The 23947-nt window shown below is 51.8% G+C and overlaps 10 protein-coding genes and 1 non-coding gene across 11 annotated transcripts; 6 read left to right on the forward strand and 5 right to left on the reverse strand.

Annotated features, from left to right (window-relative positions):
• Positions 1–62: 62 nt before the first annotated feature.
• On the reverse strand, positions 63–593 carry Z519_10783 (uncharacterized protein; the record flags this gene model as incomplete). The annotated part of the gene is made up of 1 exon (XM_016768499.1): positions 63–593. One exon carries the CDS (start codon positions 591–593, stop codon positions 63–65), a length of 531 nt encoding a protein of 176 aa, XP_016615406.1.
• Positions 594–853: 260 nt separating this feature from the next.
• Positions 854–1199, forward strand: Z519_10784 (uncharacterized protein; the record flags this gene model as incomplete). The annotated part of the gene is made up of 3 exons (XM_016768500.1): positions 854–893; positions 955–1035; positions 1135–1199. 3 exons carry the CDS (start codon positions 854–856, stop codon positions 1197–1199), a joined length of 186 nt encoding a protein of 61 aa, XP_016615407.1.
• A 1414-nt stretch (positions 1200–2613) lies between these two features.
• Positions 2614–3685, forward strand: Z519_10785 (uncharacterized protein; the record flags this gene model as incomplete). Its single annotated transcript, XM_016768501.1, has 2 exons — positions 2614–3411; positions 3467–3685. 2 exons carry the CDS (start codon positions 2614–2616, stop codon positions 3683–3685), a joined length of 1017 nt encoding a protein of 338 aa, XP_016615408.1.
• A 39-nt stretch (positions 3686–3724) lies between these two features.
• Z519_10786 (uncharacterized protein) lies at positions 3725–4625 on the reverse strand (the record flags this gene model as incomplete). Its single annotated transcript, XM_016768502.1, has 2 exons — positions 3725–4467; positions 4592–4625. The coding sequence occupies 2 exons, from the start codon at positions 4623–4625 to the stop codon at positions 3725–3727; spliced, it is 777 nt and encodes a 258-aa protein (XP_016615409.1).
• Positions 4626–5364: 739 nt separating this feature from the next.
• On the forward strand, positions 5365–7293 carry Z519_10787 (uncharacterized protein; the record flags this gene model as incomplete). The annotated part of the gene is made up of 7 exons (XM_016768503.1): positions 5365–5553; positions 5606–5676; positions 5730–5821; positions 5910–5981; positions 6030–6227; positions 6276–6479; positions 6533–7293. The coding sequence occupies 7 exons, from the start codon at positions 5365–5367 to the stop codon at positions 7291–7293; spliced, it is 1587 nt and encodes a 528-aa protein (XP_016615410.1).
• A 1222-nt stretch (positions 7294–8515) lies between these two features.
• Z519_10788 (uncharacterized protein) lies at positions 8516–11061 on the forward strand (the record flags this gene model as incomplete). Its single annotated transcript, XM_016768504.1, has 2 exons — positions 8516–9713; positions 9770–11061. 2 exons carry the CDS (start codon positions 8516–8518, stop codon positions 11059–11061), a joined length of 2490 nt encoding a protein of 829 aa, XP_016615411.1.
• A 716-nt stretch (positions 11062–11777) lies between these two features.
• Z519_10789 lies at positions 11778–11914 on the forward strand. The gene has a single exon. It is a non-coding gene; the product is annotated as a tRNA-Arg (tRNA).
• An 875-nt stretch (positions 11915–12789) lies between these two features.
• On the forward strand, positions 12790–13444 carry Z519_10790 (uncharacterized protein; the record flags this gene model as incomplete). Its single annotated transcript, XM_016768505.1, has 2 exons — positions 12790–13044; positions 13145–13444. The coding sequence occupies 2 exons, from the start codon at positions 12790–12792 to the stop codon at positions 13442–13444; spliced, it is 555 nt and encodes a 184-aa protein (XP_016615412.1).
• Positions 13445–14214: 770 nt separating this feature from the next.
• Positions 14215–15814, reverse strand: Z519_10791 (uncharacterized protein; the record flags this gene model as incomplete). Its single annotated transcript, XM_016768506.1, has 2 exons — positions 14215–15523; positions 15582–15814. The coding sequence occupies 2 exons, from the start codon at positions 15812–15814 to the stop codon at positions 14215–14217; spliced, it is 1542 nt and encodes a 513-aa protein (XP_016615413.1).
• Positions 15815–16820: 1006 nt separating this feature from the next.
• Positions 16821–19712, reverse strand: Z519_10792 (uncharacterized protein; the record flags this gene model as incomplete). The annotated part of the gene is made up of 4 exons (XM_016768507.1): positions 16821–17275; positions 17324–19379; positions 19429–19482; positions 19533–19712. 4 exons carry the CDS (start codon positions 19710–19712, stop codon positions 16821–16823), a joined length of 2745 nt encoding a protein of 914 aa, XP_016615414.1.
• Positions 19713–20441: 729 nt separating this feature from the next.
• Z519_10793 (uncharacterized protein) lies at positions 20442–21548 on the reverse strand (the record flags this gene model as incomplete). The annotated part of the gene is made up of 1 exon (XM_016768508.1): positions 20442–21548. The coding sequence occupies one exon, from the start codon at positions 21546–21548 to the stop codon at positions 20442–20444; it is 1107 nt and encodes a 368-aa protein (XP_016615415.1).
• Between the last annotated feature and the right edge of the window lie 2399 nt (positions 21549–23947).

A 23947-nucleotide genomic window follows, 5' to 3' on the forward strand; every position in this document is an offset into this window, starting at 1 on the left:
TCGCGAGTTAGTTGCTGCAAGAGATGTGTCTGTTTACTTCTTCACTTCCTGCAGCAACGGGCTCACTCTTTCACGATAGCCATGCTCTTCCTCAATTCTCTTTCTCTCTGTTTGCTCTGCAGCTCCAGTCGCTCAATCGCATATTGCAGTCTCTCTTTCTTCTGCTGCAGACGTTTCATTTCCAACATTCTGGCATCGCTCAAAGGCGGCCCAGGCTGCCCTGAATTAGTGTTCCGGAAAGGCCGAGCACCATTATTACCACCGAAACTCGAAGTCCTTCTCCTGTTATTGTTCAGTCTCCCCTCAAGCAATTCAGATCTCGCTTTGAGACTCTCTTCCCTTCTTCCTAATTGATTGATGTAGTTGTCCGCCGTGGACAATAGTTGGTTAATAGCTGGCACAATCTCGTCGACCAACGACTGCTGAGCTTCACGAAGCGTTGGTTCGGGAAGGAGTTCAAAGTGCTGTTGCGTTTGTAGAACTTTGCAGAGGCGAGGGAAGTCGGAGACGCTTTCGTCGAGTATTGAGATACTAGATTCGAGGAGGGAGATGGAAGAGCGCAGGGAGGAGACAGCCGAGCCTAGAGTGGCCATCTTCAATGAATATTGCTGGGTCACATTCAATTTGATCTTGTTCACTTTGCCATCGGTAAACAACCCCGCCCAAGCCTGCCGCAACACGGACGCGTTGAGATTCATCCAAGCAAGAGCAAACTTACCAAAAGTGCCAAGGATTTACAAATCAGGTTTAGCTCAGATCAAGCTTGAGAACCTCCAAGTTTCTCCGGAAGCTCATTGACGATAGAACTTCCTTCACGCAACCCAGCCATTATCTCAAACACCCTCCTGTCAAAATGCCCGGTTTTATTCCCAAGAAGTTCCCCGGCAAAGTTGGTACGTCGTGCTGCGATCGTCTTCTCTCAAACCTGGAAGCACTAACCTCTGTAATTCACAGCTGAGCCGATGGTACCTTTCTACGCTGCTGGTCTTATTGTCCTGTATGCCATCAACGCTGGTGCAAATGCCATGATGAACTGTAAGCTTCATTTCCTCTTCTACCTCCCATTACTGGATTCCCGTCGATAGAAGGCACGCGGTTCCGACGCAGGGGGGCTAACGAATTTTGGATGAATAGCGGAAGAGTACAAGAACGATCCTCGAAACCCTAATGCAAAGCCTGAGGCAAACGCTGCGCACTAAAAACGACGATCAAGGAGGTCAAGATGCTGGGTGCAAGGTGTCAGAGGCTACGGGCATGGAATCGGCGACGAAAAGCTGCGAGTGGGGCGATTGTACATACAACAATTACAAGCATAGACACGGGCGGGAAAAAGGGATGAAACCGCAAAGAATTCATCGCGCTTGACGCTCACCTGGAAAGCCATTACTATTTGATCTTCAAGCCTACTGCAACCTGTCACGGAAAACGGCCAAGGTTTTTTCCGAATCAACCTCCGCTATCCTCCATATGCTCTAATTGTTTGGTCCATGCAGAGTCGAAAAGACGCTGTGTGTATATTTCTCGAAGGACCGCGTCTCCATTCTGCGATTGAATCGAAAGCGATGCAAAAGGTCACTCGGTAAAAGAAGGGAGCTCTCATCGTTCATTTTGGACCTACGTTCCCAGAGGCCATCGTTAATGCCAGAGGTATGAAATCATGTACTCAAGAACCGAAGTCAGTGACGCTCGGCCAAAATTCCGAAGGTCTGGAGCCTCGTTCTAGCGCTGCTGTCCTATATGGCTTCAGGGAAGCCGCCATTGTTATCGAACCACTCCGAGAGCGATCATTGATCAATTAGGGGGGAACGCTACTATTTCTTACCAGTCCTGCCCACTCCTGAGTACGAACTCCGGCCAACGTCTCTCTCTCTTTGTGTCCTCCTTCCATCTAACAGCATTGACCCGAGTATCAAAACTCCAATCTTGTGAGAAAACCCCGCGAAGGAATTTTTTGGGTTGCGTTCACTTTGGTTCAATCAGGTCATGCTCCCACCTATAGCTTGTTTCATACATTTCTCAGCTCCTACGCACTTTTGGAGAGCCCCTATGAACAAATCCGAAATCACCATATCTGCCGAGTTAGGGAGATACTAAGTAGAGCTCCTACGTTTTAATGATGCTTGGCTATTCACTGCTGCTGCGAGTTGGGGAGATGGGATGATGCTAAGACTGTGGACAAGACTTGTTTCTTCCACCATTTCACCGGTCGAATGCGGCAGATTTTGGAGGGACTATAATTCACATCCTCAAATTTTCGGTACCTTTGTTGCCAGGTACCTTGCTTGGCTAAATCAAGGGGAGTGAGGTTATCGGGTTGACGAGGCTTTAGGGGACTCCCTCTTTATCAAACTTCACGGAAAGCCTCTCTTTTCGGACCTCGGCAAGCTCTTCTCGGCGAAATACTCCAGGCCATGGCTCGGGAACTTCTACAAGTATTCTTCAAGCTGTCCTTCTCTCAATGATGCTTTGAATGTGGGTGTCATGAGACTGTCATTTACGTTCTTGTCTTCTTTCTTCTATGCATCCGTTGATTGACAGAAGCGGAATTCTGAAGTACTAGCCGCTCAGAGTGTGGATAGAACAAAGGACCGTTTTTGTCGTCACTTCGCGACCATGAAAGCCATACAGATCAATCAGTATGTCAAGACTTATGCCGAGCTGCGCGCCAGGGACGTGCCAGCGCCAACACCAAAGGAGGATCAAGTACTAGTCACAATCACCCACAGCGCGCTCAACCACGTCGACCTCCTTTACAGCCGTGGCGCGCACCAGAACAACCACAGCGGCCTGGTCAAGCCCCCATTCGTTCTGGGCCTTGAGTTCGCGGGGGTTGTTGCATCAGCACCTCCGGCGTGCGGGTTTACAGCTGGGGATCATGTCTGGGGAGCTGGCGTCGGCGGGTTCGCCGAGCAGATTGCAGTGCCACCATCAGCGCTGCAGAGATTACCCACGGGATGGACGCTGCGCGATGCTGCGGGCGTGGGTGCCGCCACTGCGCCGGTGAGCTATGGGGCCTTGGTCCGGATTGCGGAGGTTAAGGCCGGGCAGATCGTGCTGGTTCATGCCGCGGCTGGGGGACTGGGCGTTGTGGCTGTCCAGATCGCCCATGCGCTCGGGGCGAAGGTCATTGGCACTGTGGGCAGTGAGGAGAAGGCCGAAGTCGTGAGGAGACTGGGAGTTTTGGGCGTGGTCAGATATGATGCAGAAGGGTGGGAGAAGGAGGTGCTCAGGCTTACGGGCAATGTCGGAGTCGATTCCGTGTATGACACGGTCGGGTTGGTTGAGAAGAGTATCCGATGTCTGAGGTTTGGTGGAAATGTCGTCATTGCTGGGTTTGCCGGGCTCGATGGGAAGATGGAGACGCTCGCCATGAACAGAGTGCTTCTCAAGGGCGTAAAGTTGTTGGGATACGTGAGTATACCGCTTCCCTCCTGACCCCGGACACAACAGCTGACTTGCTGCACAGAGATACGGCGAAACAGGCAGACGAAATCCAAAGGAGAATGAAGAGGTATGGAGAGGTCTCAATAAAATGCTCGAAAGTGGCAATATCACGCCCGTCATCTACGGGGCATATTCTGGCCTAGAAAGCGTTCCAGGGGCTCTGAACGATCTCGCGGCACGAAAAGTCTGGGGGAAGGCCATTGTGGAGGTCCAGACACCCACGGCGCAGACCAAGTTATGACTTTTCTCCGAACCGTCTTCGTCAGATTAACATCTCCGATCAATTCATGACCAACCCTCCATCAACCACTATTTGTTGGCCAGTCACAGCCCGGGCCCACGGGCTAGCAAAGAACAACACCGCACCAGCGACATCCTCAGCTGTTGTAACTTTTCTCAGGGGTGTTACGGCCTTGATGTGGTCGAACACCTCTTTCGGAGTGCTTGCGCTGGCATCGGTGATCTGCAAGAGACCCGCAGATACCATATTGACGGTGACGCTCTTTGGTCCTAGGTCGGCTGCACATGTTCTGGTAAATGCCAGCAACGCTCCCTTTGCTGCGGTATAATCGTGGTAAGGCACTACGGGATTCTGGAACAAGTTCGAGCCAATGTTGATGATGCGGCCGTAGCCTAGCTTCTCAAAACCCGGAAGGGCTGCCTGCGTGGTGTTCAAGGCTCCTCGAAGAAAGCCCTGCAGCTGCACATCGAAGTTCGACCAGGTGAGGTCGGAGACTTTGGGCCTTGCGTCTCCATTGAAAGCAAAGTCGCCCACCATCGCGTTGTTTACGACGCACGATATTGGCCTACCGAAGTGGCGCTCAGCAGCTCTGAAAAGTTCCTGGACTTGGTTGGCATCGGTGACATCGGCTTGGAACGAAAGATGATTCCCTGTGTCAAACCCGAGATTTTCCGCCAGCACTTGCATATAGAATTCAGTCTTTTTGAAATAGTTTAGGACAACCTTCGCCCCTTCATTGTGGAACGCTTTCGCAATTGTTAGACCAAGACCGCGAGATGAACCTTCAAATTTAGGAAATTAGTATACCTTTGGTGAGAAGGCAGTGAATGGTAATGGAGTGTCTTTTGCTGCAGGGGATGGCGCTGCTCATGCGGACATGTCCTGTATAGAGCAGGTCGTACTCACCTGTGACAAGGACAACCTGGTCTTGGAGACTCATGATTTCCGATCTCTTGCATCTATTATCGTACGGTAGCCAGCGGGGAGAGAGAATGCAACTTGTACAATCTGATCTGGGGTAGAGATGGCAGCCTTGCTTGATGCCTAGGATATTTGTATTTGTTTGTATACAGAAAATTAATATAATTCCGTCTGACAACGATACCATCACACCTGCCTTTGACCAGCCTCGCTGCCTGACCTGCCAAGGCTACTACGCGAAATGACGCCAGTCACTCTGTCATTCTTCGGGTTTTTCATCTTCTATCAAGCACAGAAAAGCGCGACGGGAAGCTGTGGCCCGTACCTTAAGCCGACATTGCCGTCACATCGCAACTGTCTACTAACCATCACTCAAATCCCACGCATATTCTAGACTCTTGTTGCCGAATGTCTCCAAATTGCCGCCAAATTTAATGTAATTACAAGGGAGCAAATATTTCGACCGCCAACCACAAGTTCGGAAACCCTCGGTATATAGCATCGAGATACACATCTGCGAAACGAGGAGCGGAGTTGGCCGTGACGGCTTTCCAAAGTCGCAGGTACATTCTCGGTACAATGAGCGCTATTCCCTTGAACCCTTGCATACTCAGCTTCTCAATCCCGCTGCAGGGTCCATTAGCAAGCTTGTAGGGCGGTGAGATATCAGGCCATGTCAGTGAGAGTACAACCGTTTTCCCATACCTTTCTTCGCCTTCTCTCGTCCCTGTCTCCTCCTTTAGATGGCCCTCGACGCCATGGCCTCACTTCACCTCAATGACATCAAGCAAATATCAGATATTGAGCTTACAGATGCTGCAGGGTCATCATCACCAGGCGATGCAGAAGTCTTTGATGATAGCACCGGCCATGTCCCGGAGAAATATAGAGGAACATCTGCCGACCAGCGGGACATGAACATTATGGGCAAAAAGCAGGTCCTGCGGGTACCAAATTTCCCTCTCTGAGCATGCAGTGCGCAACGTTGATTGCTCTCAGCGGAACTTCAACTTTATCACAATGCTCGGCTTCGCATCAACCTGTGTAGCAAGTTGGGAAGGCATCCTTACGTCCGACACAACCCAGTGTTTCCACATCGTTCCTCATGACCTGACAATGGCAGATACCTTGGTTTTGTTCTCACTGACGGTGGCACTCCGCTTCTGTTCTGGGGCTTTATTGCATGTGCTGCGGGGCAGACACTAGTGTATGCCAGTATAGCAGAAATGGCATCTATGTAAGCCCACGACAACCCCATGTACAAGGATGAACCGCTAATTGATCTCCAACGGGTCACCTACAGCAGGTGGTCAATATCACTGGGTGTCGGAATTTGCCCCTCGACGAATGCAGAAGATCCTCAGTTACTTTTCCGGTATGCTTTTAACCCATCTCCAACTATATTCGACACTTACTCCTCTAGGCTGGCTCACTGCCATCGGCTGGCAGGTGTATCTTGCCAGTGTGTGCTTCTTAGTTGGCACGATCATTCAGGGATTGATTGTCCTGAATGACTCGTCCTACGTCTATCAAAGATGGCACGGGACCTTGTTGTCCATCTCTATTGTCGTCTTCTGCATTATTTTCAACACTGCCCTAGCGTCGCGACTTCCAATCATAGGTAACCCGAGAGTCCCCTCCCTTTGCTGACTGGGCTAAATTTTGACAGAGGGCATGATCCTGATCCTCCACCTCTTGGGCTTCCTTGCCATCATTGTCCCGCTCTGGGTCATGGCACCACGCGGCAGTGGACACGTCGTTTTGCTCGAATTTACCAACTATGGCGGCTGGACGAGTACCGGTCTATCAGCAATGATTGGCTTACTCGCTCCCATGGCCGTTCTGGTTGGCTACGACTGTTCCGTGCATATGTGTGAGCAACCTCTTTCCGCAGCTAAACAAACACCTAGCTAACTCTCCCTTTAGCTGAGGAAATCAAAGATGCCTCCGTTACTCTCCCCCGGGCCATCATGGGCTCCGTCGTCGTCAACATCACACTCGTCTTCATTGTGATAATCACCATTTGTTTCACGCTCGGCGACGCTGCAAGCGTCCTGGCATCTCCCACCGGCTATCCCTTTATCCAACTCTTCTACAACGCGACCCAATCGTACGCCGGCACCAATGTCATGACCGCAATTATCATCGTCATGCTCTCTGCCTGCGCCGTTTCCGAAGTGGCTGCTGCCTCACGCCAAGTCTGGTCCTTTGCTCGTGACGCTGGTCTGCCCGGCCACAGCTGGCTCTCCAAGGTTTCACCCGGCTGGAACGTCCCAGTCCCTGCCGTCGCCGTTTCCCTCACCATCTCCGTACTTCTCTCTCTCATCAACATCGGCTCTACCGTCGCTCTCAATGCTATTACGTCACTGGGTGCCATTGCAGTTTTGATCTCCTATTTCCTCACCATCAGTTGCGTCGTTTACCGCCGGCTCCAAGGGCCAAAGCTTCCCGTACGCCGGTGGTCACTCGGAAGATGGGGCCTTGCCATCAACTGCGCAGCTTTAGCGTTCCTCGTACCATTGATCTTCTTCCTCACCTGGCCCCTTGTGACACCCGTCACGGCGACGACAATGAACTGGTCGAGTGTCATGATGTGTGGCACTTTGATTTTAGCCGCGATCTACTACGTCTTCAAGGGGAGGAAAGAATATGTTCCTCCTGTTGTACACGTCAAGCGTCAAGAGTGAAGACAGAATCGCAGTCCAAAGTCTGATATTCGCCGCCACAGAGCTGAATGGATAGCATGATTTCCACCGTAGCGCATCGCCCGCCGGGCCGCCACTCCCGGGGCTAGCGAGGAATTGTCCTGCTATTAGCTCAAACATACAGGTACAAGTACAAGTACTTGTTAGAGCGCGTTCTTGACACATCGGGAGAGGACCCATGACCTGGTCGATTATAGGCGTCCATAAATGCCACGATCAGTAGATTCTAGAAATCTCAAGGAACTCGAACCACCAAAGTCACGAGATTGCTCTATCGCAAGAAGGAATGTCGATGCCAGTTCGTTTAGACTTGCTTCCCCCGCATTTACTTGCTCTAGATCATGGTTCAGCAGGGGCTGGCTGCAGACGTGGCGCGTTAATCACGCGAGAAAAAAGAATCACCCGAAAGCCCCAGTGGGATGTCCGCTCTGGCCTACTTTTGTTCGGACTATCAGCTTCATTGCTCCATTAAACGTGACGCTTGTAGCGTGCACGATCACGAAATCGAACAGATCAATTAAAAGATTGCGGCCAGATACTGCCGCTTCAGGCTCATACATCCCGAACTCGGAGCTGGCTGGGATTCTTATCTGGACTCTTGATTCGGGAAGAGCCCTGTGTCCTCACTCTTTGAGCACCCTCGAACACCATGGGGGAATATGCCAAACCAGAATCAGGCGGATGATGGTCAGGAATTCTACGGGAGAGCTTTCCACTTTAGCTTGTCGCTCTTGTGTCACACCGTCTATTTCAGCTCTCATTTGGTGTGATAAAGAGCCACAACCGCCTAATCAGGAAGGAGGCGTGGGTGGCTTCTTGGCTCTTGTTCGTATCAGTCCTCCGAAGTGTGGAATGATTCAGAAAAGAGAGGCAGCAACACCGCCGTCGAGTGATTCCCTTGCTCCATGGGTTCAGTCAGGCCAAACAACACATTGTTCACTACACCATCAACTACACCGTTCAGCCTTACAGCTCAAGGTTGATCAGTTGAAAGGCGCCTGCCAGTGGTGCGAACCTCGAGAGACATTCTGGAGTGAGATGAGACGGAAGACTGGTTCCCGAGCCTGATTTGAGTAGGGCCAGAAGTCCTATAAGAACGACCTGGGGTTCTCAATTTCTTCAACCACCAAACCCCCTAGACGAAGACCGGTCCTGACTTCAATTGATCACACTGCTCGTCTATCACAAATTCCACTTCCCAAGGATGGAGTCAGAATCATCCAATCACGGAATCAATGGTTTCTCATTTGAGTCTTCGACCGTGGCGACTCAGCCCGTGGGTGTTCTAGAAGAGAGAATTGAAGTACAATTGCTAAGTACTGAGGAACCTACTCGGGATTGGCAGAAAATAGAGACCGAGAAAGTCAAGCGTGCCGAAGAGGACATGAGAGACTACAAAGATTATGTGGATAAGCTGTGTTTTCGCCTCCCACGATCCTTCGAACGTCTGAAGAAGTTCTTGGAACGAGGCAACTGCACTTGCACCCCCGATTGTCAATGCTTTAACAGAGCTACCAAAGAGGACTGGGGATCTTGCACTTGCGTTACCACAGGAGGTAACTGTGACTGCACCGAAATAATGGACACAAACGAAAAGGATCCTCAGACCAACAAATATAAGATAAGGAGAACGTGCTACTGTCCGAGAAGGGCTTATTGTGCCACCAGAATTCCAGATCAGCTGGAGAACCCAGCTGTGCAGGATTTTGTGAGGATATACTCTATCAATCCAAAGCAAGAATCCAATTGGGACGAGTTCTTGAAAGTGGATGAGTATCGTGCGAGTAATCCCGCAGATTTTCGAAGGCTTCAGATGCGGCTTTATACGGACCCCCATTTTCAATCACAGAGGAGTCGACAGAAGCGTGTATCAGCTGAAAACGAATCAGAGACTCAGGATGAAGAACTTTTCCCAAGGGACGAATGCCGAATCGTCACAGTGAGCCACCTCAGCCCGATTATTACAGAACTCCTAGGAGCAAAATTCCAGATATCCGCGGACTTTTTCAACCGTCATCTTCCTGGAACCGAAGCTATTTCTGGGAGACTCGTATCCAGGCTACCGTCATCAGTACAAATAGATTTCGATGAGATCTATGAAAGTAGTCTAAGAGCGGGCGAAATATGGCCGCAAGCAAAGCTCGAAACGCAAGATGACTATGCGATCGAAGGGCACAATACTATCAGAGAAAATATCGAAAAGCACTTTCTATTTCCAGTTGGGTGGGACCACTTTCCCATCTCGAGGCAAGATTTCATCGCCAGCACAACCAATGTCGGCCTAAAGTCCGGTTACGAGGTCTTGCTAAAGGACCATAACGATAAGATGAAGAATGTCTTCCAATTCAATCTTTTGCATCGGATATCAATCTATTCTGAACCCGTTGGTCATCCACGAACAGGTCAGTCTCCCTTTTCCCTGTCAGGAGGAGGACAAGAAATAATCTAATATCTTTAGCGATTATAATATTTTATCCGACACTACCAGTCCATGCTCCAGGGGTTGCTAAAAAGGCACAGGAGAAAGGTCTACCATTTGACGAGCAGCCGTGCGAGTGTAGCCTTCATCCTAACGAGAAAGCAATCCGTTTCCGATCCATCCCAAACGCAATCCCCACGCCTACAGATTTTCACACGATCGAGAATGACAAGGAACTAAAATGCTGGGAGATTCAACGACAAAAACAAGCTTTTGCGTCCGCATATGACATTGTGTTAAAAATACAGCTCAAAGATTGCTTTAACGAAAACCGAAAGAGGCCGAACTCGAAGCAAACCATCCTGAAAGAGCGGTTTCGACCTAACGACGCCAACGCCAGCACCAACCCTAAGTCGAAATCGACAGATGTTGATAAATTTATTCGAATTTTCGCGGCTCCAGTGTTCCGTCTTGTTTCTGCGAACTGGGCACGTCTTATCGTTCGGCGAAGCTTTGATCTCGACTTGTTGGAATGGCGATCCTCAAACTGCCTTCGAAGCACTACAGTTGAAGAGATCAAGTCGAGGCGAGTGGCAATCACTCGGCATCAAAGAGATATCAACGCGAGTATCGACATTCTTCATTCTCTGGCATGGGGAGAGAGGCATTGTGACCTCGAGGAAACCCACCAATCACTTCCATCGATTAATCTGGGCCGCCCGAACGGCTTTCTCAAAGAGAATGAAAATCCGGACTCTTGGTGGAGTATCTATTGGGACTTCTATGAACTGAAGCAATCTATGGACGCCCTCGAGAAAAGAGCGACTAAGATTTACGACAGCCTTGTGGGAGAGATTCAAGTGGTCAGTCTGGAGAACTCGGAGAGCTGCAGCAGACGCGCCCAGACTCTGAACAGAGTTGCGTTTCTCTTCACACTCATTCTGCTGCCATTCACGGCCGTCCCTGCAGTCTACCAAACGACAAAAGGCAAGGATGCGCCAGCGGACGGCGCCAGCTTTGCTAGATGGATCTGCTATTGCATCCTTATCGTCTTCGCAGTCATGGTCAGCTTTGTCATGCTCTTTGACCTCTGGGACATGGACTATCTGCATCAGCATGGTTGGATAAGGCCCCTCAAATCACGGTGGGAACATGCCAAGGAATATTTGGTCGAAAGGGACGCATGGAAAGGAGTGATTCAAAATGTGAACGACCAGCGAAGTTGGCACGAGCGCAACTGGCCTGCATTATCGTCATTACCAGGTTTCCGCTGGTGCCGAAGGTTCGAGCCACGGCTGCCACCTGGAGACCCAGTGGACACCTTGCCTTGAAAGATATATCACTTACTTATCCGCGGGCCTTTGAGATTGGATCGGAGGCGGTGATGATCAAGATTCGAGGTTCGAGAATCCAGATGGATTTTCTCAATGAGCAGTTCAAAAGGGCTTGGTGGTTCATTTGCATTTTTGATAGGATGAATTTTTTTCCCTCGAAACCCATTGATTTTTGGTACATAGTATGGCTAGGTACATGTGACCTTGTGCTCATAGACCGAGCCCCCAAGACCAACAGGAAACTGGACCTCAACGTCCACTTCGTGAACAACAGATACACGATCCCTGTCTAGTTTTAGACAAGGATATCTGGCTTATCTGGACCAACTTAGGCTAATTTGAACATAGGCGGCAAGAATCATCTTCTCAAAAAGAGCTCAGATGGATAGGTGGACACATGCAATCGTTGTAGTCTGGAGTGCGGAGGTACTCAGCACTATCCTTATTATACCGAGTATTATGTACCACAAGCTGGGCCGATACTTGTAGGCTGGTGCGGCCTAATAGCTAGTGGCCTTTTCCGGGGGGCCCGCAACAGCAGTTCACACTCAGGGTTTTCCATTCATGCTTCACCGTTACTCTGAGTGCTTTTTATTGGAGGACGTAATCGGCGATCAACAGTGGACCCAGCGGTGCTCGGTTATTTTACGTCATATGTTAATATCCCAGAAATTGGGAGAAAATTGTTTGTTGACGACAATTACCATTATTCAGCTCCGCTGGCGCAATGGTAGCGCGCCAGACTTCTATATGGATATCTGGAGGGTATGGCAACATCCTCCAACACCGCGCTACAGTTAGAAGAACTAACAAACAATTTTAGCTGCGAGTTCGAGTCTCGCGCGGAGTGTGAATCCTCAGTTGTTTTTTTTTCTTTTTGTGGTGGGAGAGTGGCATCAGGAGGAAACTTGGCGGGGAGGAAAACTTCCCTGGACTTGGCAATCGTAGATATTTCTTTGGTGTTGGTCCCCGCTCTTCATACAGACACGTCTTCCAAGTTCGAGCAGAGATGGCAAGTCCAAGTCCATCGCGCCCCGAAGACATCTATCCGACTGACCAGCTCGTGGTAACAGCGATTCACGTGCTCTTCCCTTTTGGATTCAGTTGTACCTTTCGACATCCAGATCTCGCAGAGAGCGATGGTGGTGCCTGTACCAAAGCGTCCAAAACTCGAGGGCTCCTCTAATTAGAGAAACAAGGCTGCATACATAACAGGGCTAGGTAGGTTCTTCTCCCCAACTGGCTACTCGTCCAGAGGCCCACAGTGGTGGCCCTGCCTGCCTGTAGAGCACACTACTGCCGGGATTAGCATAGCATGCAAGGCTTGCCCTTTCTGCCGAGAAGGGATGCACACTAGCTAAAAGTTCGGGGTTTGTCCACCCCATTAATCAATCAACCAATCCATCAATCGATCCAGCATTAACGATGAAAGGGCCCGGACTTCGCGAGGTATGATTCGATTTCCGGATCGCCAGGAAGCTACCTACATCGCTCCCTGCAGAGAGTGAGCTGGAGGGATGCATTCATTATGTTCCAACTTCCTCTAGAGCCGAAAGGAAAATGAAAAAAATGAAAAGGCCATATATACAACATGAAATGGATACAAGCCGATCGCTGAGCTGATTACCTGCCCTTGCCCGCGTTTGTCGATTGTCGTGTGGCCCTGAAAGTCAGCCCCGTCGGCCAGAGTGAGCGAGTGATGGCCATGACGCTCCAACCATCGACATGACCGGGCTCGACACCGTGTCCATCAACGACAACCACAGCGTGGTATCCGTGGGCGCCGGATCGTCCTGGCTCGCCGTCTACGCCTATCTCGACCGGCTCAATCTCGCCATCACAGGCGGCCGGAACGTCGCCGTCGGCGTAGGCGGCTTGACGTTGGGTGGCGGCATCTCCCACTTCACCGCCCGCGTGGGCTGGGCGTCCGACAACGTGGTCAACTTCCAGGTTGCTCTTGCCGCAGGGGCGCTCGTCGATGTCAATGCCACGTCTTATCCGCTCCTCTTTCGCGCCCTCAAGGGAGGGCGTAACAACTTTCGGGGTCGTCACGAGATTCGACCTTGCTACTTTTCCGCAGGGGGACATCTCGGTCACCACGCTTAGCCGTGCGATTGAGGAACAAGACAAGGTATTTGACGCCTTCACGGACTTGACGGCCGCCACGCCCTTTGACCCCTACATCTCGCTCGTCATGGGCCTTCTCTTCAACGCCACGACCAAGGCATGGACTCTTAGTAACTGGGCCGTCTACGCGGCCGCGGGTCCCGACCTGGCAGCATTTCGACAATTGAGAGCCATTCCCAGCCTGTCCAACACGACGGGAATAATAACGAACCTATCGACGTTCGCGAACGAGAGCCTGATGCCGCCTCTGTAACCCAACCCCCTATCTACTTGCAAAAAGCCCTATCACCGCTCCCATTTCAACCTAGGAACTGGCTATTCTGAACCGGCACTTATTCCGTCTCAGCCTCGTTGATGTCGCAGACCTTTGACGTCCTCAACACCAGCCTCCACAACTTCACCGTCCCGGCGGCGTCGTGTGGAGCATTGCCTTCGAGCCCCTTCCGACAATAATTTCCTCTTACGCGTCTGCAAAGGGGGGCACCTCGCTCGGGGTATCGTCTGCTGATGGGGACGGATATGTCCTCCTCCTCTCCGCGCTGTAGCTAGAAAGCTCGTCCATCAGCCTCGTAGAACACATGGCGCGGTCTGTTGGTGATCAGATTGACACCCTCGCCTCGGCCAAGGGTATGTTGCGCCGGTTTCGGTCCCTCAAATATGCGGATCCAAGGCAGAAGCCGTTGCGGAGTTACGGCCCGCACAATCTCGCGAGCCTGTGGCCTGCAAGTCGCGTGTATAATCCCCGAGGCATATTTCAGAGGAACGTCCCGGGTGGTTTTAAACTGGTCTGACAGCTTCTAAGGGGTTGACCAACTAGGGAAATGGCGAGATGGGTAGCATCGTACCACGACTGAGGAACTTGTCAGCAATTGGAGGCTGTTCGTTGCACGGATTGTGCTGCCTGGTCGTTGTTCGATAGTTCCAGCCGTCTCTCGGATCCAATGCGATCCGAAGTCCATCTAACCCCCTGCTACGAAGAAAATGAATGCGATACAATGCCCTGCGTCGCCTAGCTTCTCCCTTTCAACTGACCTCGAGCCATGAGAACCACTTCTGCTGTGGTTCCCCATTGAGCCTTGCCTCCCGTCTTCTCACACAGTCGGCATAGTACTCGTCGTCGGGACCGTAGATCTTGAGTGCGAGATCCAGCTCCTGGCTGGCCCAGTAGTCGCTCTTTTCCAGATCGCCCCGGCGACAGTTGACGAGCGACAGGTTCTGGCACGTGAAGACGCTGCTCTCGTGCACGGGGCCTCGGTAGGAATTTTCCTGAGAATCTAGTGCGAGTATCGTCTCGAAGGCGCTCTCTGCGTCGTCCCAGCGCCCTTGCTCGAGGTACAAATTGCCCAGCCGGCGCAGACAGTTGCGCGTCGCGAGGCTGGAGGCGCCGTAGACTTGGCGGCTCACGCGGCAACATTCGTGGATCAGCGATTCGCTGCATGCGAAGTCGCCTGCGCGCATCAGCTCGACGGAGCGCGTCTGTTGCAGGAGCAGTACGTCTGGATGTGCCGGTCCCACAAGCCATGTCCGTCGATAGAGGTCCAACATGACGTTCAGGCAAGGTTGCGCAACGCGGCGCATCGTGTTCCAATCCACGATTCTGCTCATGACGTGTGTCAAGGGGTGCTGACTCCCCAGAACTTTTGCGAACATGGACGACATGAACCGTAGGACCGACTCCCATACCTGCCGGTGGCGGGTCCAGCGGCGGTTTCCCATAACAAGCAACAGACTGACGAGAGCGTATTTTGAGGGGCGGATCAGATACTCCTCGGCCATGGCACAGCCCCTTTGGAAGCCGGCGAAGGCATTCTGGACCTCGCCTTGCTCCAGGAGGTTCAGACCGTGCTGAAACTGGGTCCAGATGTAGTCTTTCCGTCGTCGAAAGGGTTTGATTTGCTTGATCGACGTGTCGGAAGGGTCAAGTGGAGGAGTCATGACGTCCGAGAAGGAGGTTAGAAAGGCCTCCGTAGCCAGGACGATCGATTCGGCCGTGTCGCTGATCTCGTCCTCGATGAAGAGACTGGGTACTGGGGTTGGGACACTGCGGAGTCGTTTGGCCAGTTCTTGCTGTCTGCCTTGTCCGGGCTCTAGGCTCTCGTGATCAAATCCAACTAGCTTTAGAAAGCCATCCTGCAATAAACAGGCTGTCGTTGTGGTGACACGACCATCATCCTCGGTCTGGGTCTGGCCTGTGGAAAAATCGGTGTTGAAGCTAGTCACCAACGCTGTGTCGGGATCAAACAGGATGCCCGGCGGATTCGACTGGGGAGTTCCCCCTCGATGGTATTTGCGTATCCCCCAAGATCTGAGTTTGTTCTTGTACGAGCGGCACCTAGACGAGATCAGCAGAGTGGAAAACAATGACCACGGTATTAAGTTGCTCGCCGTACGAAGCCTTGAAATGGTATTTCTGACATAGAGTCCTCTGGACGTCACAGAGATTTCGCCCCTCTCGGACGTACAGCTGTTGAATGATGGACTTGTGCTCTTCCCAGTCAGCCAACGACGGAGGGTAAGCCGAGCGAGTTGGAGGCGTCATGGCTTGAAGGTTCTCAGACCAGAGAACTGCTGTCACAACAAATGGCTGCTCAACTTCGAGCCCGGTCCTCACAGGTCTGGACATGGTACATGGTTATGAAGAATAAGAGCGAGAAACGGTAAAGCTTCCAAGTCCACTAGACTGGTACAGACTGTGCCGTCAAGGGTAGAATAGAGAGTAGCATTTCATACAGAGGACTGAGAGAGAAGCAAATTGTGGATGATTGGGGCTGAAAGAGGGGGAAAAGCCTCGCAGTCGAGACGCAGGATCTCCTCTATTACGCCACAATTCCGAGTGGCAGTTACTGGTGACTGCTCGATATAGCGTGGCTTACAAGCGACATTAATTAGTTTCCCTGTATTCGAGCCAGAAGAAGTTTCATAAATCATGGTTCACATTCCCGCCATGAGATCTGTTATAATGAGATCCATCTCTGATCAGTCCCCCTGGCTCAATCACTGCCCAACATAACAATTATTGTGCACCGCCAAATATTTATCTTCTTGAAAAATCCATTTTTCTTTTCTGCGACAGCAACGGTGTTGCATTAGTCGAAACAGGAATCATTATCAGGAATTCCCACATCGGTCTGCTGAGGTTGGAGATGCTGTCCAGAATAGAGAGAGGATCAACTCGTTGAATTCCCAACAACTTCGTGAGGACGCTGCTGGCAATGAATTGCCCCGACAGAGACATTAGCCTCAGTCTCAACTTCTTCGAGACAGATAGAATTAGTGTCTCGAAACGGGCGTTAACCGTTTCAAGGAATTGATAACTTTGATAACAGCGGAAAACAACCAGACCGTGTTTCGCGCAAGCCACAAGCAAAGTTGTCTGAGTTTGGTGGTATTGCAGCCAAGGTTGTTCGAAAAGATCAGCTGCGGAAAAAGAGTGATATTATATCTCCCCAGGCTGCTGGGAGTGAGCGACGTGCAACCTTTCGTGTTGACCAAAAAGCATACCTCTCAGGGCCGTCCCGTGATTCGCACCCAGGAGGAGCTCCTCTTAGCCATTCTCAGTCTGAAGATTGTGATACCGTCAACTTCTGCAGAGGTGAATTCGCCCCTGTCCTCTAGAGTGCCTCCTTGCACTATGCGACATCATCCTCATCAAAGATTTGGAAGGTGTTATTGAGAATGGTCTCCACGACTTTTGCCTGCCACCCAGCGTCTGCTATATCAGCCCCCCCGGCCGCATTTCCATTCGTGCCACCTTGCTGCCCCATCAATGTCGGAGCAAACACGATTGCCAGGTTGCTGTGGGTCATCTTGTTCTGGCCACTGTGCTGTGCAACTTTGTGCAGATGAATGGCCAGTACTCTGAGAGTTGCGTAGTTGGGATCAGGCAGGGCATTGACGAGGGCGTGAACTGAGTCTCTTCGCACAATGTCGTCTTCTATTTTGGCGGCTTGGATAAAGTCCCGGTACTGCGCAGCTGTGAGCAACGGATCTGGAAGATCGCGGAGGAAATGTTTGAGGAGTGTGGTAACCGACGCGATATCATCGTGAAAAGCTGCTGGGTTGCGGAGGTCGATTGAATTGGCATCTGAGGACGGTCAGCTTGTGCTTCAGTACTAGAGATCGATGATCCTACCATGATCAAATTGCTGTCTTAACTCCATAATATGATTTGTCGACCCCGAAGTTCTGTAGATGCCTTCAACATCCAGTCCGAATAGCTCTACAGCTTTAATACACTGCATGACGATGATCGGCACAGCAGATCCTTCTCGTTGGAACAGCTCGTCTAGAAGCACTCCGAAAACCGGTCGGATGGGCGGACCCGGTCTTGGACCTGCTTGGGCTTGTGACGGAAGCACACTGACACCACCAGCAGGAGGACCTGGGCGAGGTGCGCCATTCTGAGGCCCGACCGGTCCTGGGCCAGCGGTCCCACGACCGGCACCCTGAGGACCAGCAGACGCTTGTCCTCGACCCATACCTTGTGGTGGTTGACCTCGTCCGACTCCTCCTAGTGGTGCTCCTCTACCCATTCCATTCTGAGGAGGTTGCCCACGTCCCATGGCGGCTTGCGGTGCCTGACCCCGGCCAGCGCCATTTGGTGGCACTTGGCCTCTTCCCATTGCACCTGGAGGTGCTTGGCCTGGGCCCGGGGCCCCTTGAGGCGGCTGCCCTCGTCCCATTGCACCCGGTGGAGCTTGGCCAGGACCTGCTTGAGGTGGCTGTCCTCGCCCCACGGCGCCTTGGGGTACTTGGCCAGGACCTGCTTGAGGCGGCTGTCCTCGTCCCATCGCGCCTTGCGGTGCTTGACCTGGGCCAGGAGCTCCTTGTGGCGGCTGTCCTCGCCCCATTGCGCCTGGTGGTGCTTGGCCTGAGCCGGGCGCTCCTTGAGGCGGCTGTCCTCGGCCCATTGCGCCTGGTGGTGCTTGCCCACGGCCCATACCTTGCGGCGCTTGTCCTCGTCCCATACCCTGTGGTGGCTGGCCTCGACCCATTCCCTGCTGAGGCGGGGCACCCTGACCATTTGGTTGAGTTCCCGGGGCTTGTTGCTGTTGCATCATTGGTTGCTGACCAGGAGCCGGCGGCCCTTGAGACATTGAAGACACGTTGCGGACATGACCGGGCCCTGGAGCCTGACCTGGGGCGACTATAACAGTTTGGGGTCCGGACCCTTGGGCACCTTGAGGCCTTACCATCTGCTGATTCTGCTGTTGAGGGTTCTGTCCAGGCGCTGGATTTTCTGGTTGATACTGAGAACCATCGTCGTAATATTCCTCGCCTGGATAAGGAGTGACTCCCGAAACTTGCCTTCCGTGGGTCGGAGCATAAGGATCTTCATTGTAATACGGATTTGGATATCCAGGCTGCTGTTGTTTCGGCGATAGTGAAGGATGCTGTTCATACCTAATTTCGTCCGGTCTCGTTGGAGCCTTGTTGCTAAATCCAAGGACGAAATCGGCGAAATCTTTCTCGTTGTTGATGCCCGAGGCCAACTCACGTAGACTCTTGGAACCTGGAATTGGCGAGGGGCCTTTGATAGGCGTTATGCAGAGACCAAACCCCAAGAGTAGCTTTTCACTGAGACTGGCAAATTTCTGCACATGCAGACTCAGGCCAGCGTCAGTCTCCCTGATGAGTTCTGACAGCGCATTCACCGTTTGGGGTCTGAGAGTGCTCAATAATTCATTCCGCTGACTCTGTGCAGCTTCGACTTTGGCCGAGTAATCCGCGTCGGCAACTTCAAGTTTGTGTCGTAGCTCTTCTTCCATTTGGGCAGCGGACCTTTTCAAGCCAAACTTACCAGACTGCCTTTCGCCGGTCCTGGCGCGGTCGTACTGCTCCGCCAACGAATTGTATCGGTATTTGGCCTTCTCCATGGCGGCTTCTGCGTCTTGCACACGTTTTTCAGCATTCCCGCCAGTTTGCTTCCAATATTTCCGCGCCTTCTCGGAATTGGAAGCTAGTTCAAATAGTTCCTCGGCCATTCCGAATACCGTGCTGGCATACTGGATGGCATGGTCTGCCATTCGGTCGTGAATGTTGGTCATCTCTTTGTAGTTTTGAGCAAATGTTCCTTGTCGGCTGTCGGGCCTTCCTATCGAATCGTGCGTGGTCCGACTTAGTCTCTTCAGGCCCTGTGCATGTTTCTCTTCCAGAGTCGATCGTTCCTTCAGAAAGGTTGCAAAGTCCTATTCCCAGTCAGCAACCCATACGACTGGCAGGCGAAGGAAGTCGTACTCTTGTAGAGCTGATGCTTTGTTTCAACCGGTTCAGCAAGGTGCTCATGCCAATCTGAGAGGTTGGTCAACAGGGTCACAATGGGAAGTCAGGCTCATGCTTACGTCTGAAGAGAGAACAAGTTGCACCCTCTCTCTGGACGCCGGATCCAACTCTTCTCGTTGAACATCCGCTGAAGGAACTGGAGGTAGAGGTAATTCATTCTGTTGCGGAGGGTTCGGTGTCATAGGACGAGGGCCGCTGTTGACTGGCACTGGCGCATTTGGCTGAACTGCGGCGGCCATATCTGACAGCCTGACGTCTGGCCAGGGTCAATGGGAATCGATGGATGCCGGGAGGGTAGATGCAGGAAAGTCGAAGGGGAAAGACATATGGCAGCTCTGGGATTCGTGTCAGCTGCTCTGGAAGAGAAGGAAATGAAGTTGGTCGAATGTGTCGCAGTTCTGTTTGGAATGATGTGACGAATGCCTGGTCAAGGGTCTGCTTGACATTCGGTGCTTCCCGCCTCGCTGCCACGCGAGTTCCGGGAAATGGGCGTCACCAAAACTCCGATCTTAGGTACCGAGGGCAGCGAGGGGCCCCGTTATGAGAAGCTTAAGCTGGCCATTGGGGGGCTACTAGGCCTCACTGGGCCTCACTCGCCCTTGGAGGCGTCATCCTTGTCAAGCTGCGCCTCGTTAGCCACAGGCTCTTTGGGCGCTGCAGCGGGCATTCTCCACCCTTGACCCTCGAACCCTATTCTTTGCTACCGCTAACGGGCATTCCGCTATTATTCTCCGTGCAAAGATCGGCGCCGCAGGATTAGTACTTACCTAGCATGCACTAGGTTCATGGAGTGGAGATTGCTTCCTAGCGCAGCACTGCCTAACAAGTAGACCGTGCCCCAGGTGTGTATTATTGGCATCTGCATACCATAAGCTGACACTGAACCAATGCCATCAAGGGAATGGTTATGCAGAGCAGAGGTCTGGCATTCAAGCTACATAGGAAACACGGGTGCCGAGTGCTGTCAACTACAGTCTTCCCCTTCGCCTGTCTTCACCAATCTTGAGTACCGGCTTGAGATTCTTCTCCTGGACCCGATCCCAAAGACTGCCTAGTCCCAATTTCCTTCCCCTAGCGTCTTCCCTGCGAAAGAACTCTTCTGCGCTCCTGATCCTGGTGGGATGAATCTCGTCTAGCAGCTTATAATCTCGACGAATGACACCCTCATTGTGACCAGAATACTTCCACATGTTGAAGAATCCAGTGAAATTCTGTTTGAACGTCATGAAGGCGGGGTCGTTGGGGTCCGAGTTGTACCCTGCTCCAGTGTTCGCAGCACCGGCCACGTTTCCAGTCGACCAATAGGTGTCGAGATCGGTGTCGATGTATCTGGCCGGGTGCCCGGTGACTTTCTCAAACGCCTTTGCCAGGTCGGCATAGTGAATGTGGTCGATTGCAACTTCGAGATCCATCCCGTTCGACCTCTCTGGATGGTCGAACAGCCAGCGAACGTAATACTCGCAGTCGTCGAGGGAGACGTGGACAACCGCCCCATCTCCAACTGGACAACGCCATGTCACAGTACCATTCTCGACCTTGGGCGTAAAGATGGTTTGGTTGGCGATGCTCATTTCGATATAAGGTCCAGTCGTAAAAACGGCGACTCCCATGCGGTGGCTATTGACCTGGTTCTGAGCAAGGATCCATTCTCCGACCCTGCCTTTGCCATCATAGTGACCGGTGCGAAATTTGGGATCATAGCCGCTCTTTTTGTAGACATAGTCTAGGTTCCCATAGACATAAAACTTGATGTCCTCCTCGAGAGCCAGCTCGTACGATCTGATTGCCCAATAGATTTCCGTCTTCTCTCCGCAGTTGAAACCATCGATGTTGACAAAAGCTCCGTCACAGCCGCGGAAGAGTTTGCGAAGATCCTCCTCACTGGCGAAGGTGCCCTCCATCAACTCAACATTTCCCATTGCAATCAGTTCTTTGGCCCTTTGAGAACTCACGTCTCGGGTCATGACTCGACATTTGTAGCGTTTGTCCTTGACCAGACCACGAACAACTGGGATGCCTTGGGCCCCAGTCCCCCCGATCACGGCGATGTAAGACGTGTAATGGTGCGTCGACATCTTGCTAGGAGGTGACACGGCAGAGACACAATTCGCACGCTCAAGATACAGGAACAAGATCTACATCACTCCCAGGCGGGCAAGCTCGATGTATTAAGAACCCCACAGAGGGTTCGCAATTGATTAGTCTTCAGACCGGTATGGGCGATTGCGTCGACTATTCTCGACGTGTTTACTAAACTCAGGTCCCATGAGATTGTACGAGGTTCACCCGGACGCCGATTTGCCTGAAATCGGTGGTTGGGTTTGATTTGCAGTTTTGCTGGTGGAAGTAACATGGTCAGTTCTGGTAGTTACGGACAAATGAAAATAACCGGATGAGAGACCTAGAAATGTCAGGCTGATGAATCATATGTTCGAAGTACATAGCGAGATAGGTAATATGTTGTACACCACTTTCGCCCCTGAGCGATCGCTGAACCTCTTGGCGTCTTCCTGGACCTCACGGTCCTCGCCAGCCGTTTTGGTTTCCTCTCTCCTTATTCACTTTCCGTCAACTTTGCACAGATGATAGGGTCCGTTCCAGATGCTATCATCCTAATACCCCCTTCTCCCCCTTCTTCCAATGTGTTCGAGCTGTTCTGTCAGCTTGCTCCTGTAGTGGCCTCTCGCGCGCCAGTGGTGGATTCCTACCTACTTCGTTCGAAGGCCTAAGAGAAGAGCGGCTTCTAGCTAATTCTCTTGGATAAACGTACGTTGTCCCTCGCTCGCGAAGTCGCCACCTATATGAACGCCCAACCAGGCGACGCTTCCTCAGCTAAGGTTGCTGCAATACCAGCGAATACAGTGACTAATTTTCCTCACTGTGCAAGACATATATACATGCTGCAAGACCAGCTCGAATGTTTCCCTCCACCGCATGTCGAGCTCACGGCTTTCTTTGTATATAATCCTCATCAACAACACTAGAAAGGATGATGGAAGCTGAAGCTGGACCACTGAATGCCTCGTTTTCGTCAAACGCATGCTTGAAAATATAGTCGGCTGGTTCCACCCCCTCGCCAACGCGGCACATTCAATATTTTGTGGACTTGCCTATCTATTCTGCTGCTTTTGCGCTTAATTCTTCTCCCGCTTAAGTCCAGTCCCACGCAGCGAAGGATATTCTTCCTCTCTCGGGATGACATCGACAGCCTGGGGGAGTCAGATGCATTTACCAAAGCATTTGCTCTTCTACATTCAACGTGGCTTCTCATTCAATGCATCGGTCGAGCTCAGGCTGGCCTTCCATCATCGCATCTCGAGATTTCCACCACGACATACGTGGTATGTGCCGACGTTATGTGCAGCCTTTGATGGGACAAGCCATCAGATGTCGAACGCATCGCCCTCTTAGTCGCGTCCAAGACGGACGAAGGCGGCAACGGTGGCGACGGCGGCGAAGATCGCAGTTCCCTAGACAGGAGTGGACAGGATGGCGAGTCACAGGAGTATACGTTTTCAAACAGCGAGTCAGATAACAATCTCTTTGGCTGGAACTGAGAATTTCGAACAATTAGACTCCACTGGAGAATTCTTTCTGCCATATCTACATGCCTGCCCCTTCGGCTGACTATCTTGTCCTATCTCCAGCAATCCATTCCTACCTCAAATCCCCATGGTTAAGCCGTTCAGATAGAGAAACTTCCGCTCATGGTCATGGACAGTCAACCACACAGAAAGCTCCCAATTCCCGACCAGCCGCAGGAATGGAGATCGAGGCTACTTTGTGCTTTTGCCTTAGCCTTGCGCTCTTTTCTCCCTTCGCCGCGTTGTTTACATTTCGGCGTGCCTCCTCCCATTGATTTCCGCGATGGACGGTCTTTTGCCTCGGACGAGGATCCACGAGTTGTCCTCAGGCTATTGAGAAATACCCGAAAGATGCAAGAAGTCTGAATTGACCTCCATAACTACACAGGAACAATCGAGAATCCGGTGCAGACCACTGATGGATTCAAGGAACTCGTCAGTGTGAGCACTTACGGCAAAACAGTCCTCCAGAAACTGTTTGGGACTCCAAAGACCTAATGCACCGAGCATGCGTCCAAGCTTTGCCCTATGCAAAGGGCCTGACAGACGGCTGCACGGGGTTTGCCTGTGCAAGACCTTTATCATCGAGGTCAGTAAATGTACGAGGTACGACGCGCATGTTGGTTATTTCTCTACTCGACGCGGCCGACCCAGAGGCAGTGCAAATTTATTTCGGTCCTGACTCTAATGTATACCATTCTCTCTTCAATCACATCAAGTCCATCCCGATGAGAAAGGGACCTCAGGAATTTACGGTCTCGGACACCCTTGAAATTGCTTTGCAAGTTGTTGGCCATAAGGTTCCTAGGTCCGCGTGGGTGATGTCGACTCAGTATGATCAAACGGTTTTCCTCAAATACTCAGTCTTGCCAATGGCGACGAGGTCTTAC

This window comes from Cladophialophora bantiana (genome assembly GCF_000835475.1).
Source record: "Cladophialophora bantiana CBS 173.52 unplaced genomic scaffold supercont1.19, whole genome shotgun sequence".
Classification (NCBI taxonomy): Eukaryota; Fungi; Ascomycota; class Eurotiomycetes; order Chaetothyriales; family Herpotrichiellaceae; genus Cladophialophora; species Cladophialophora bantiana.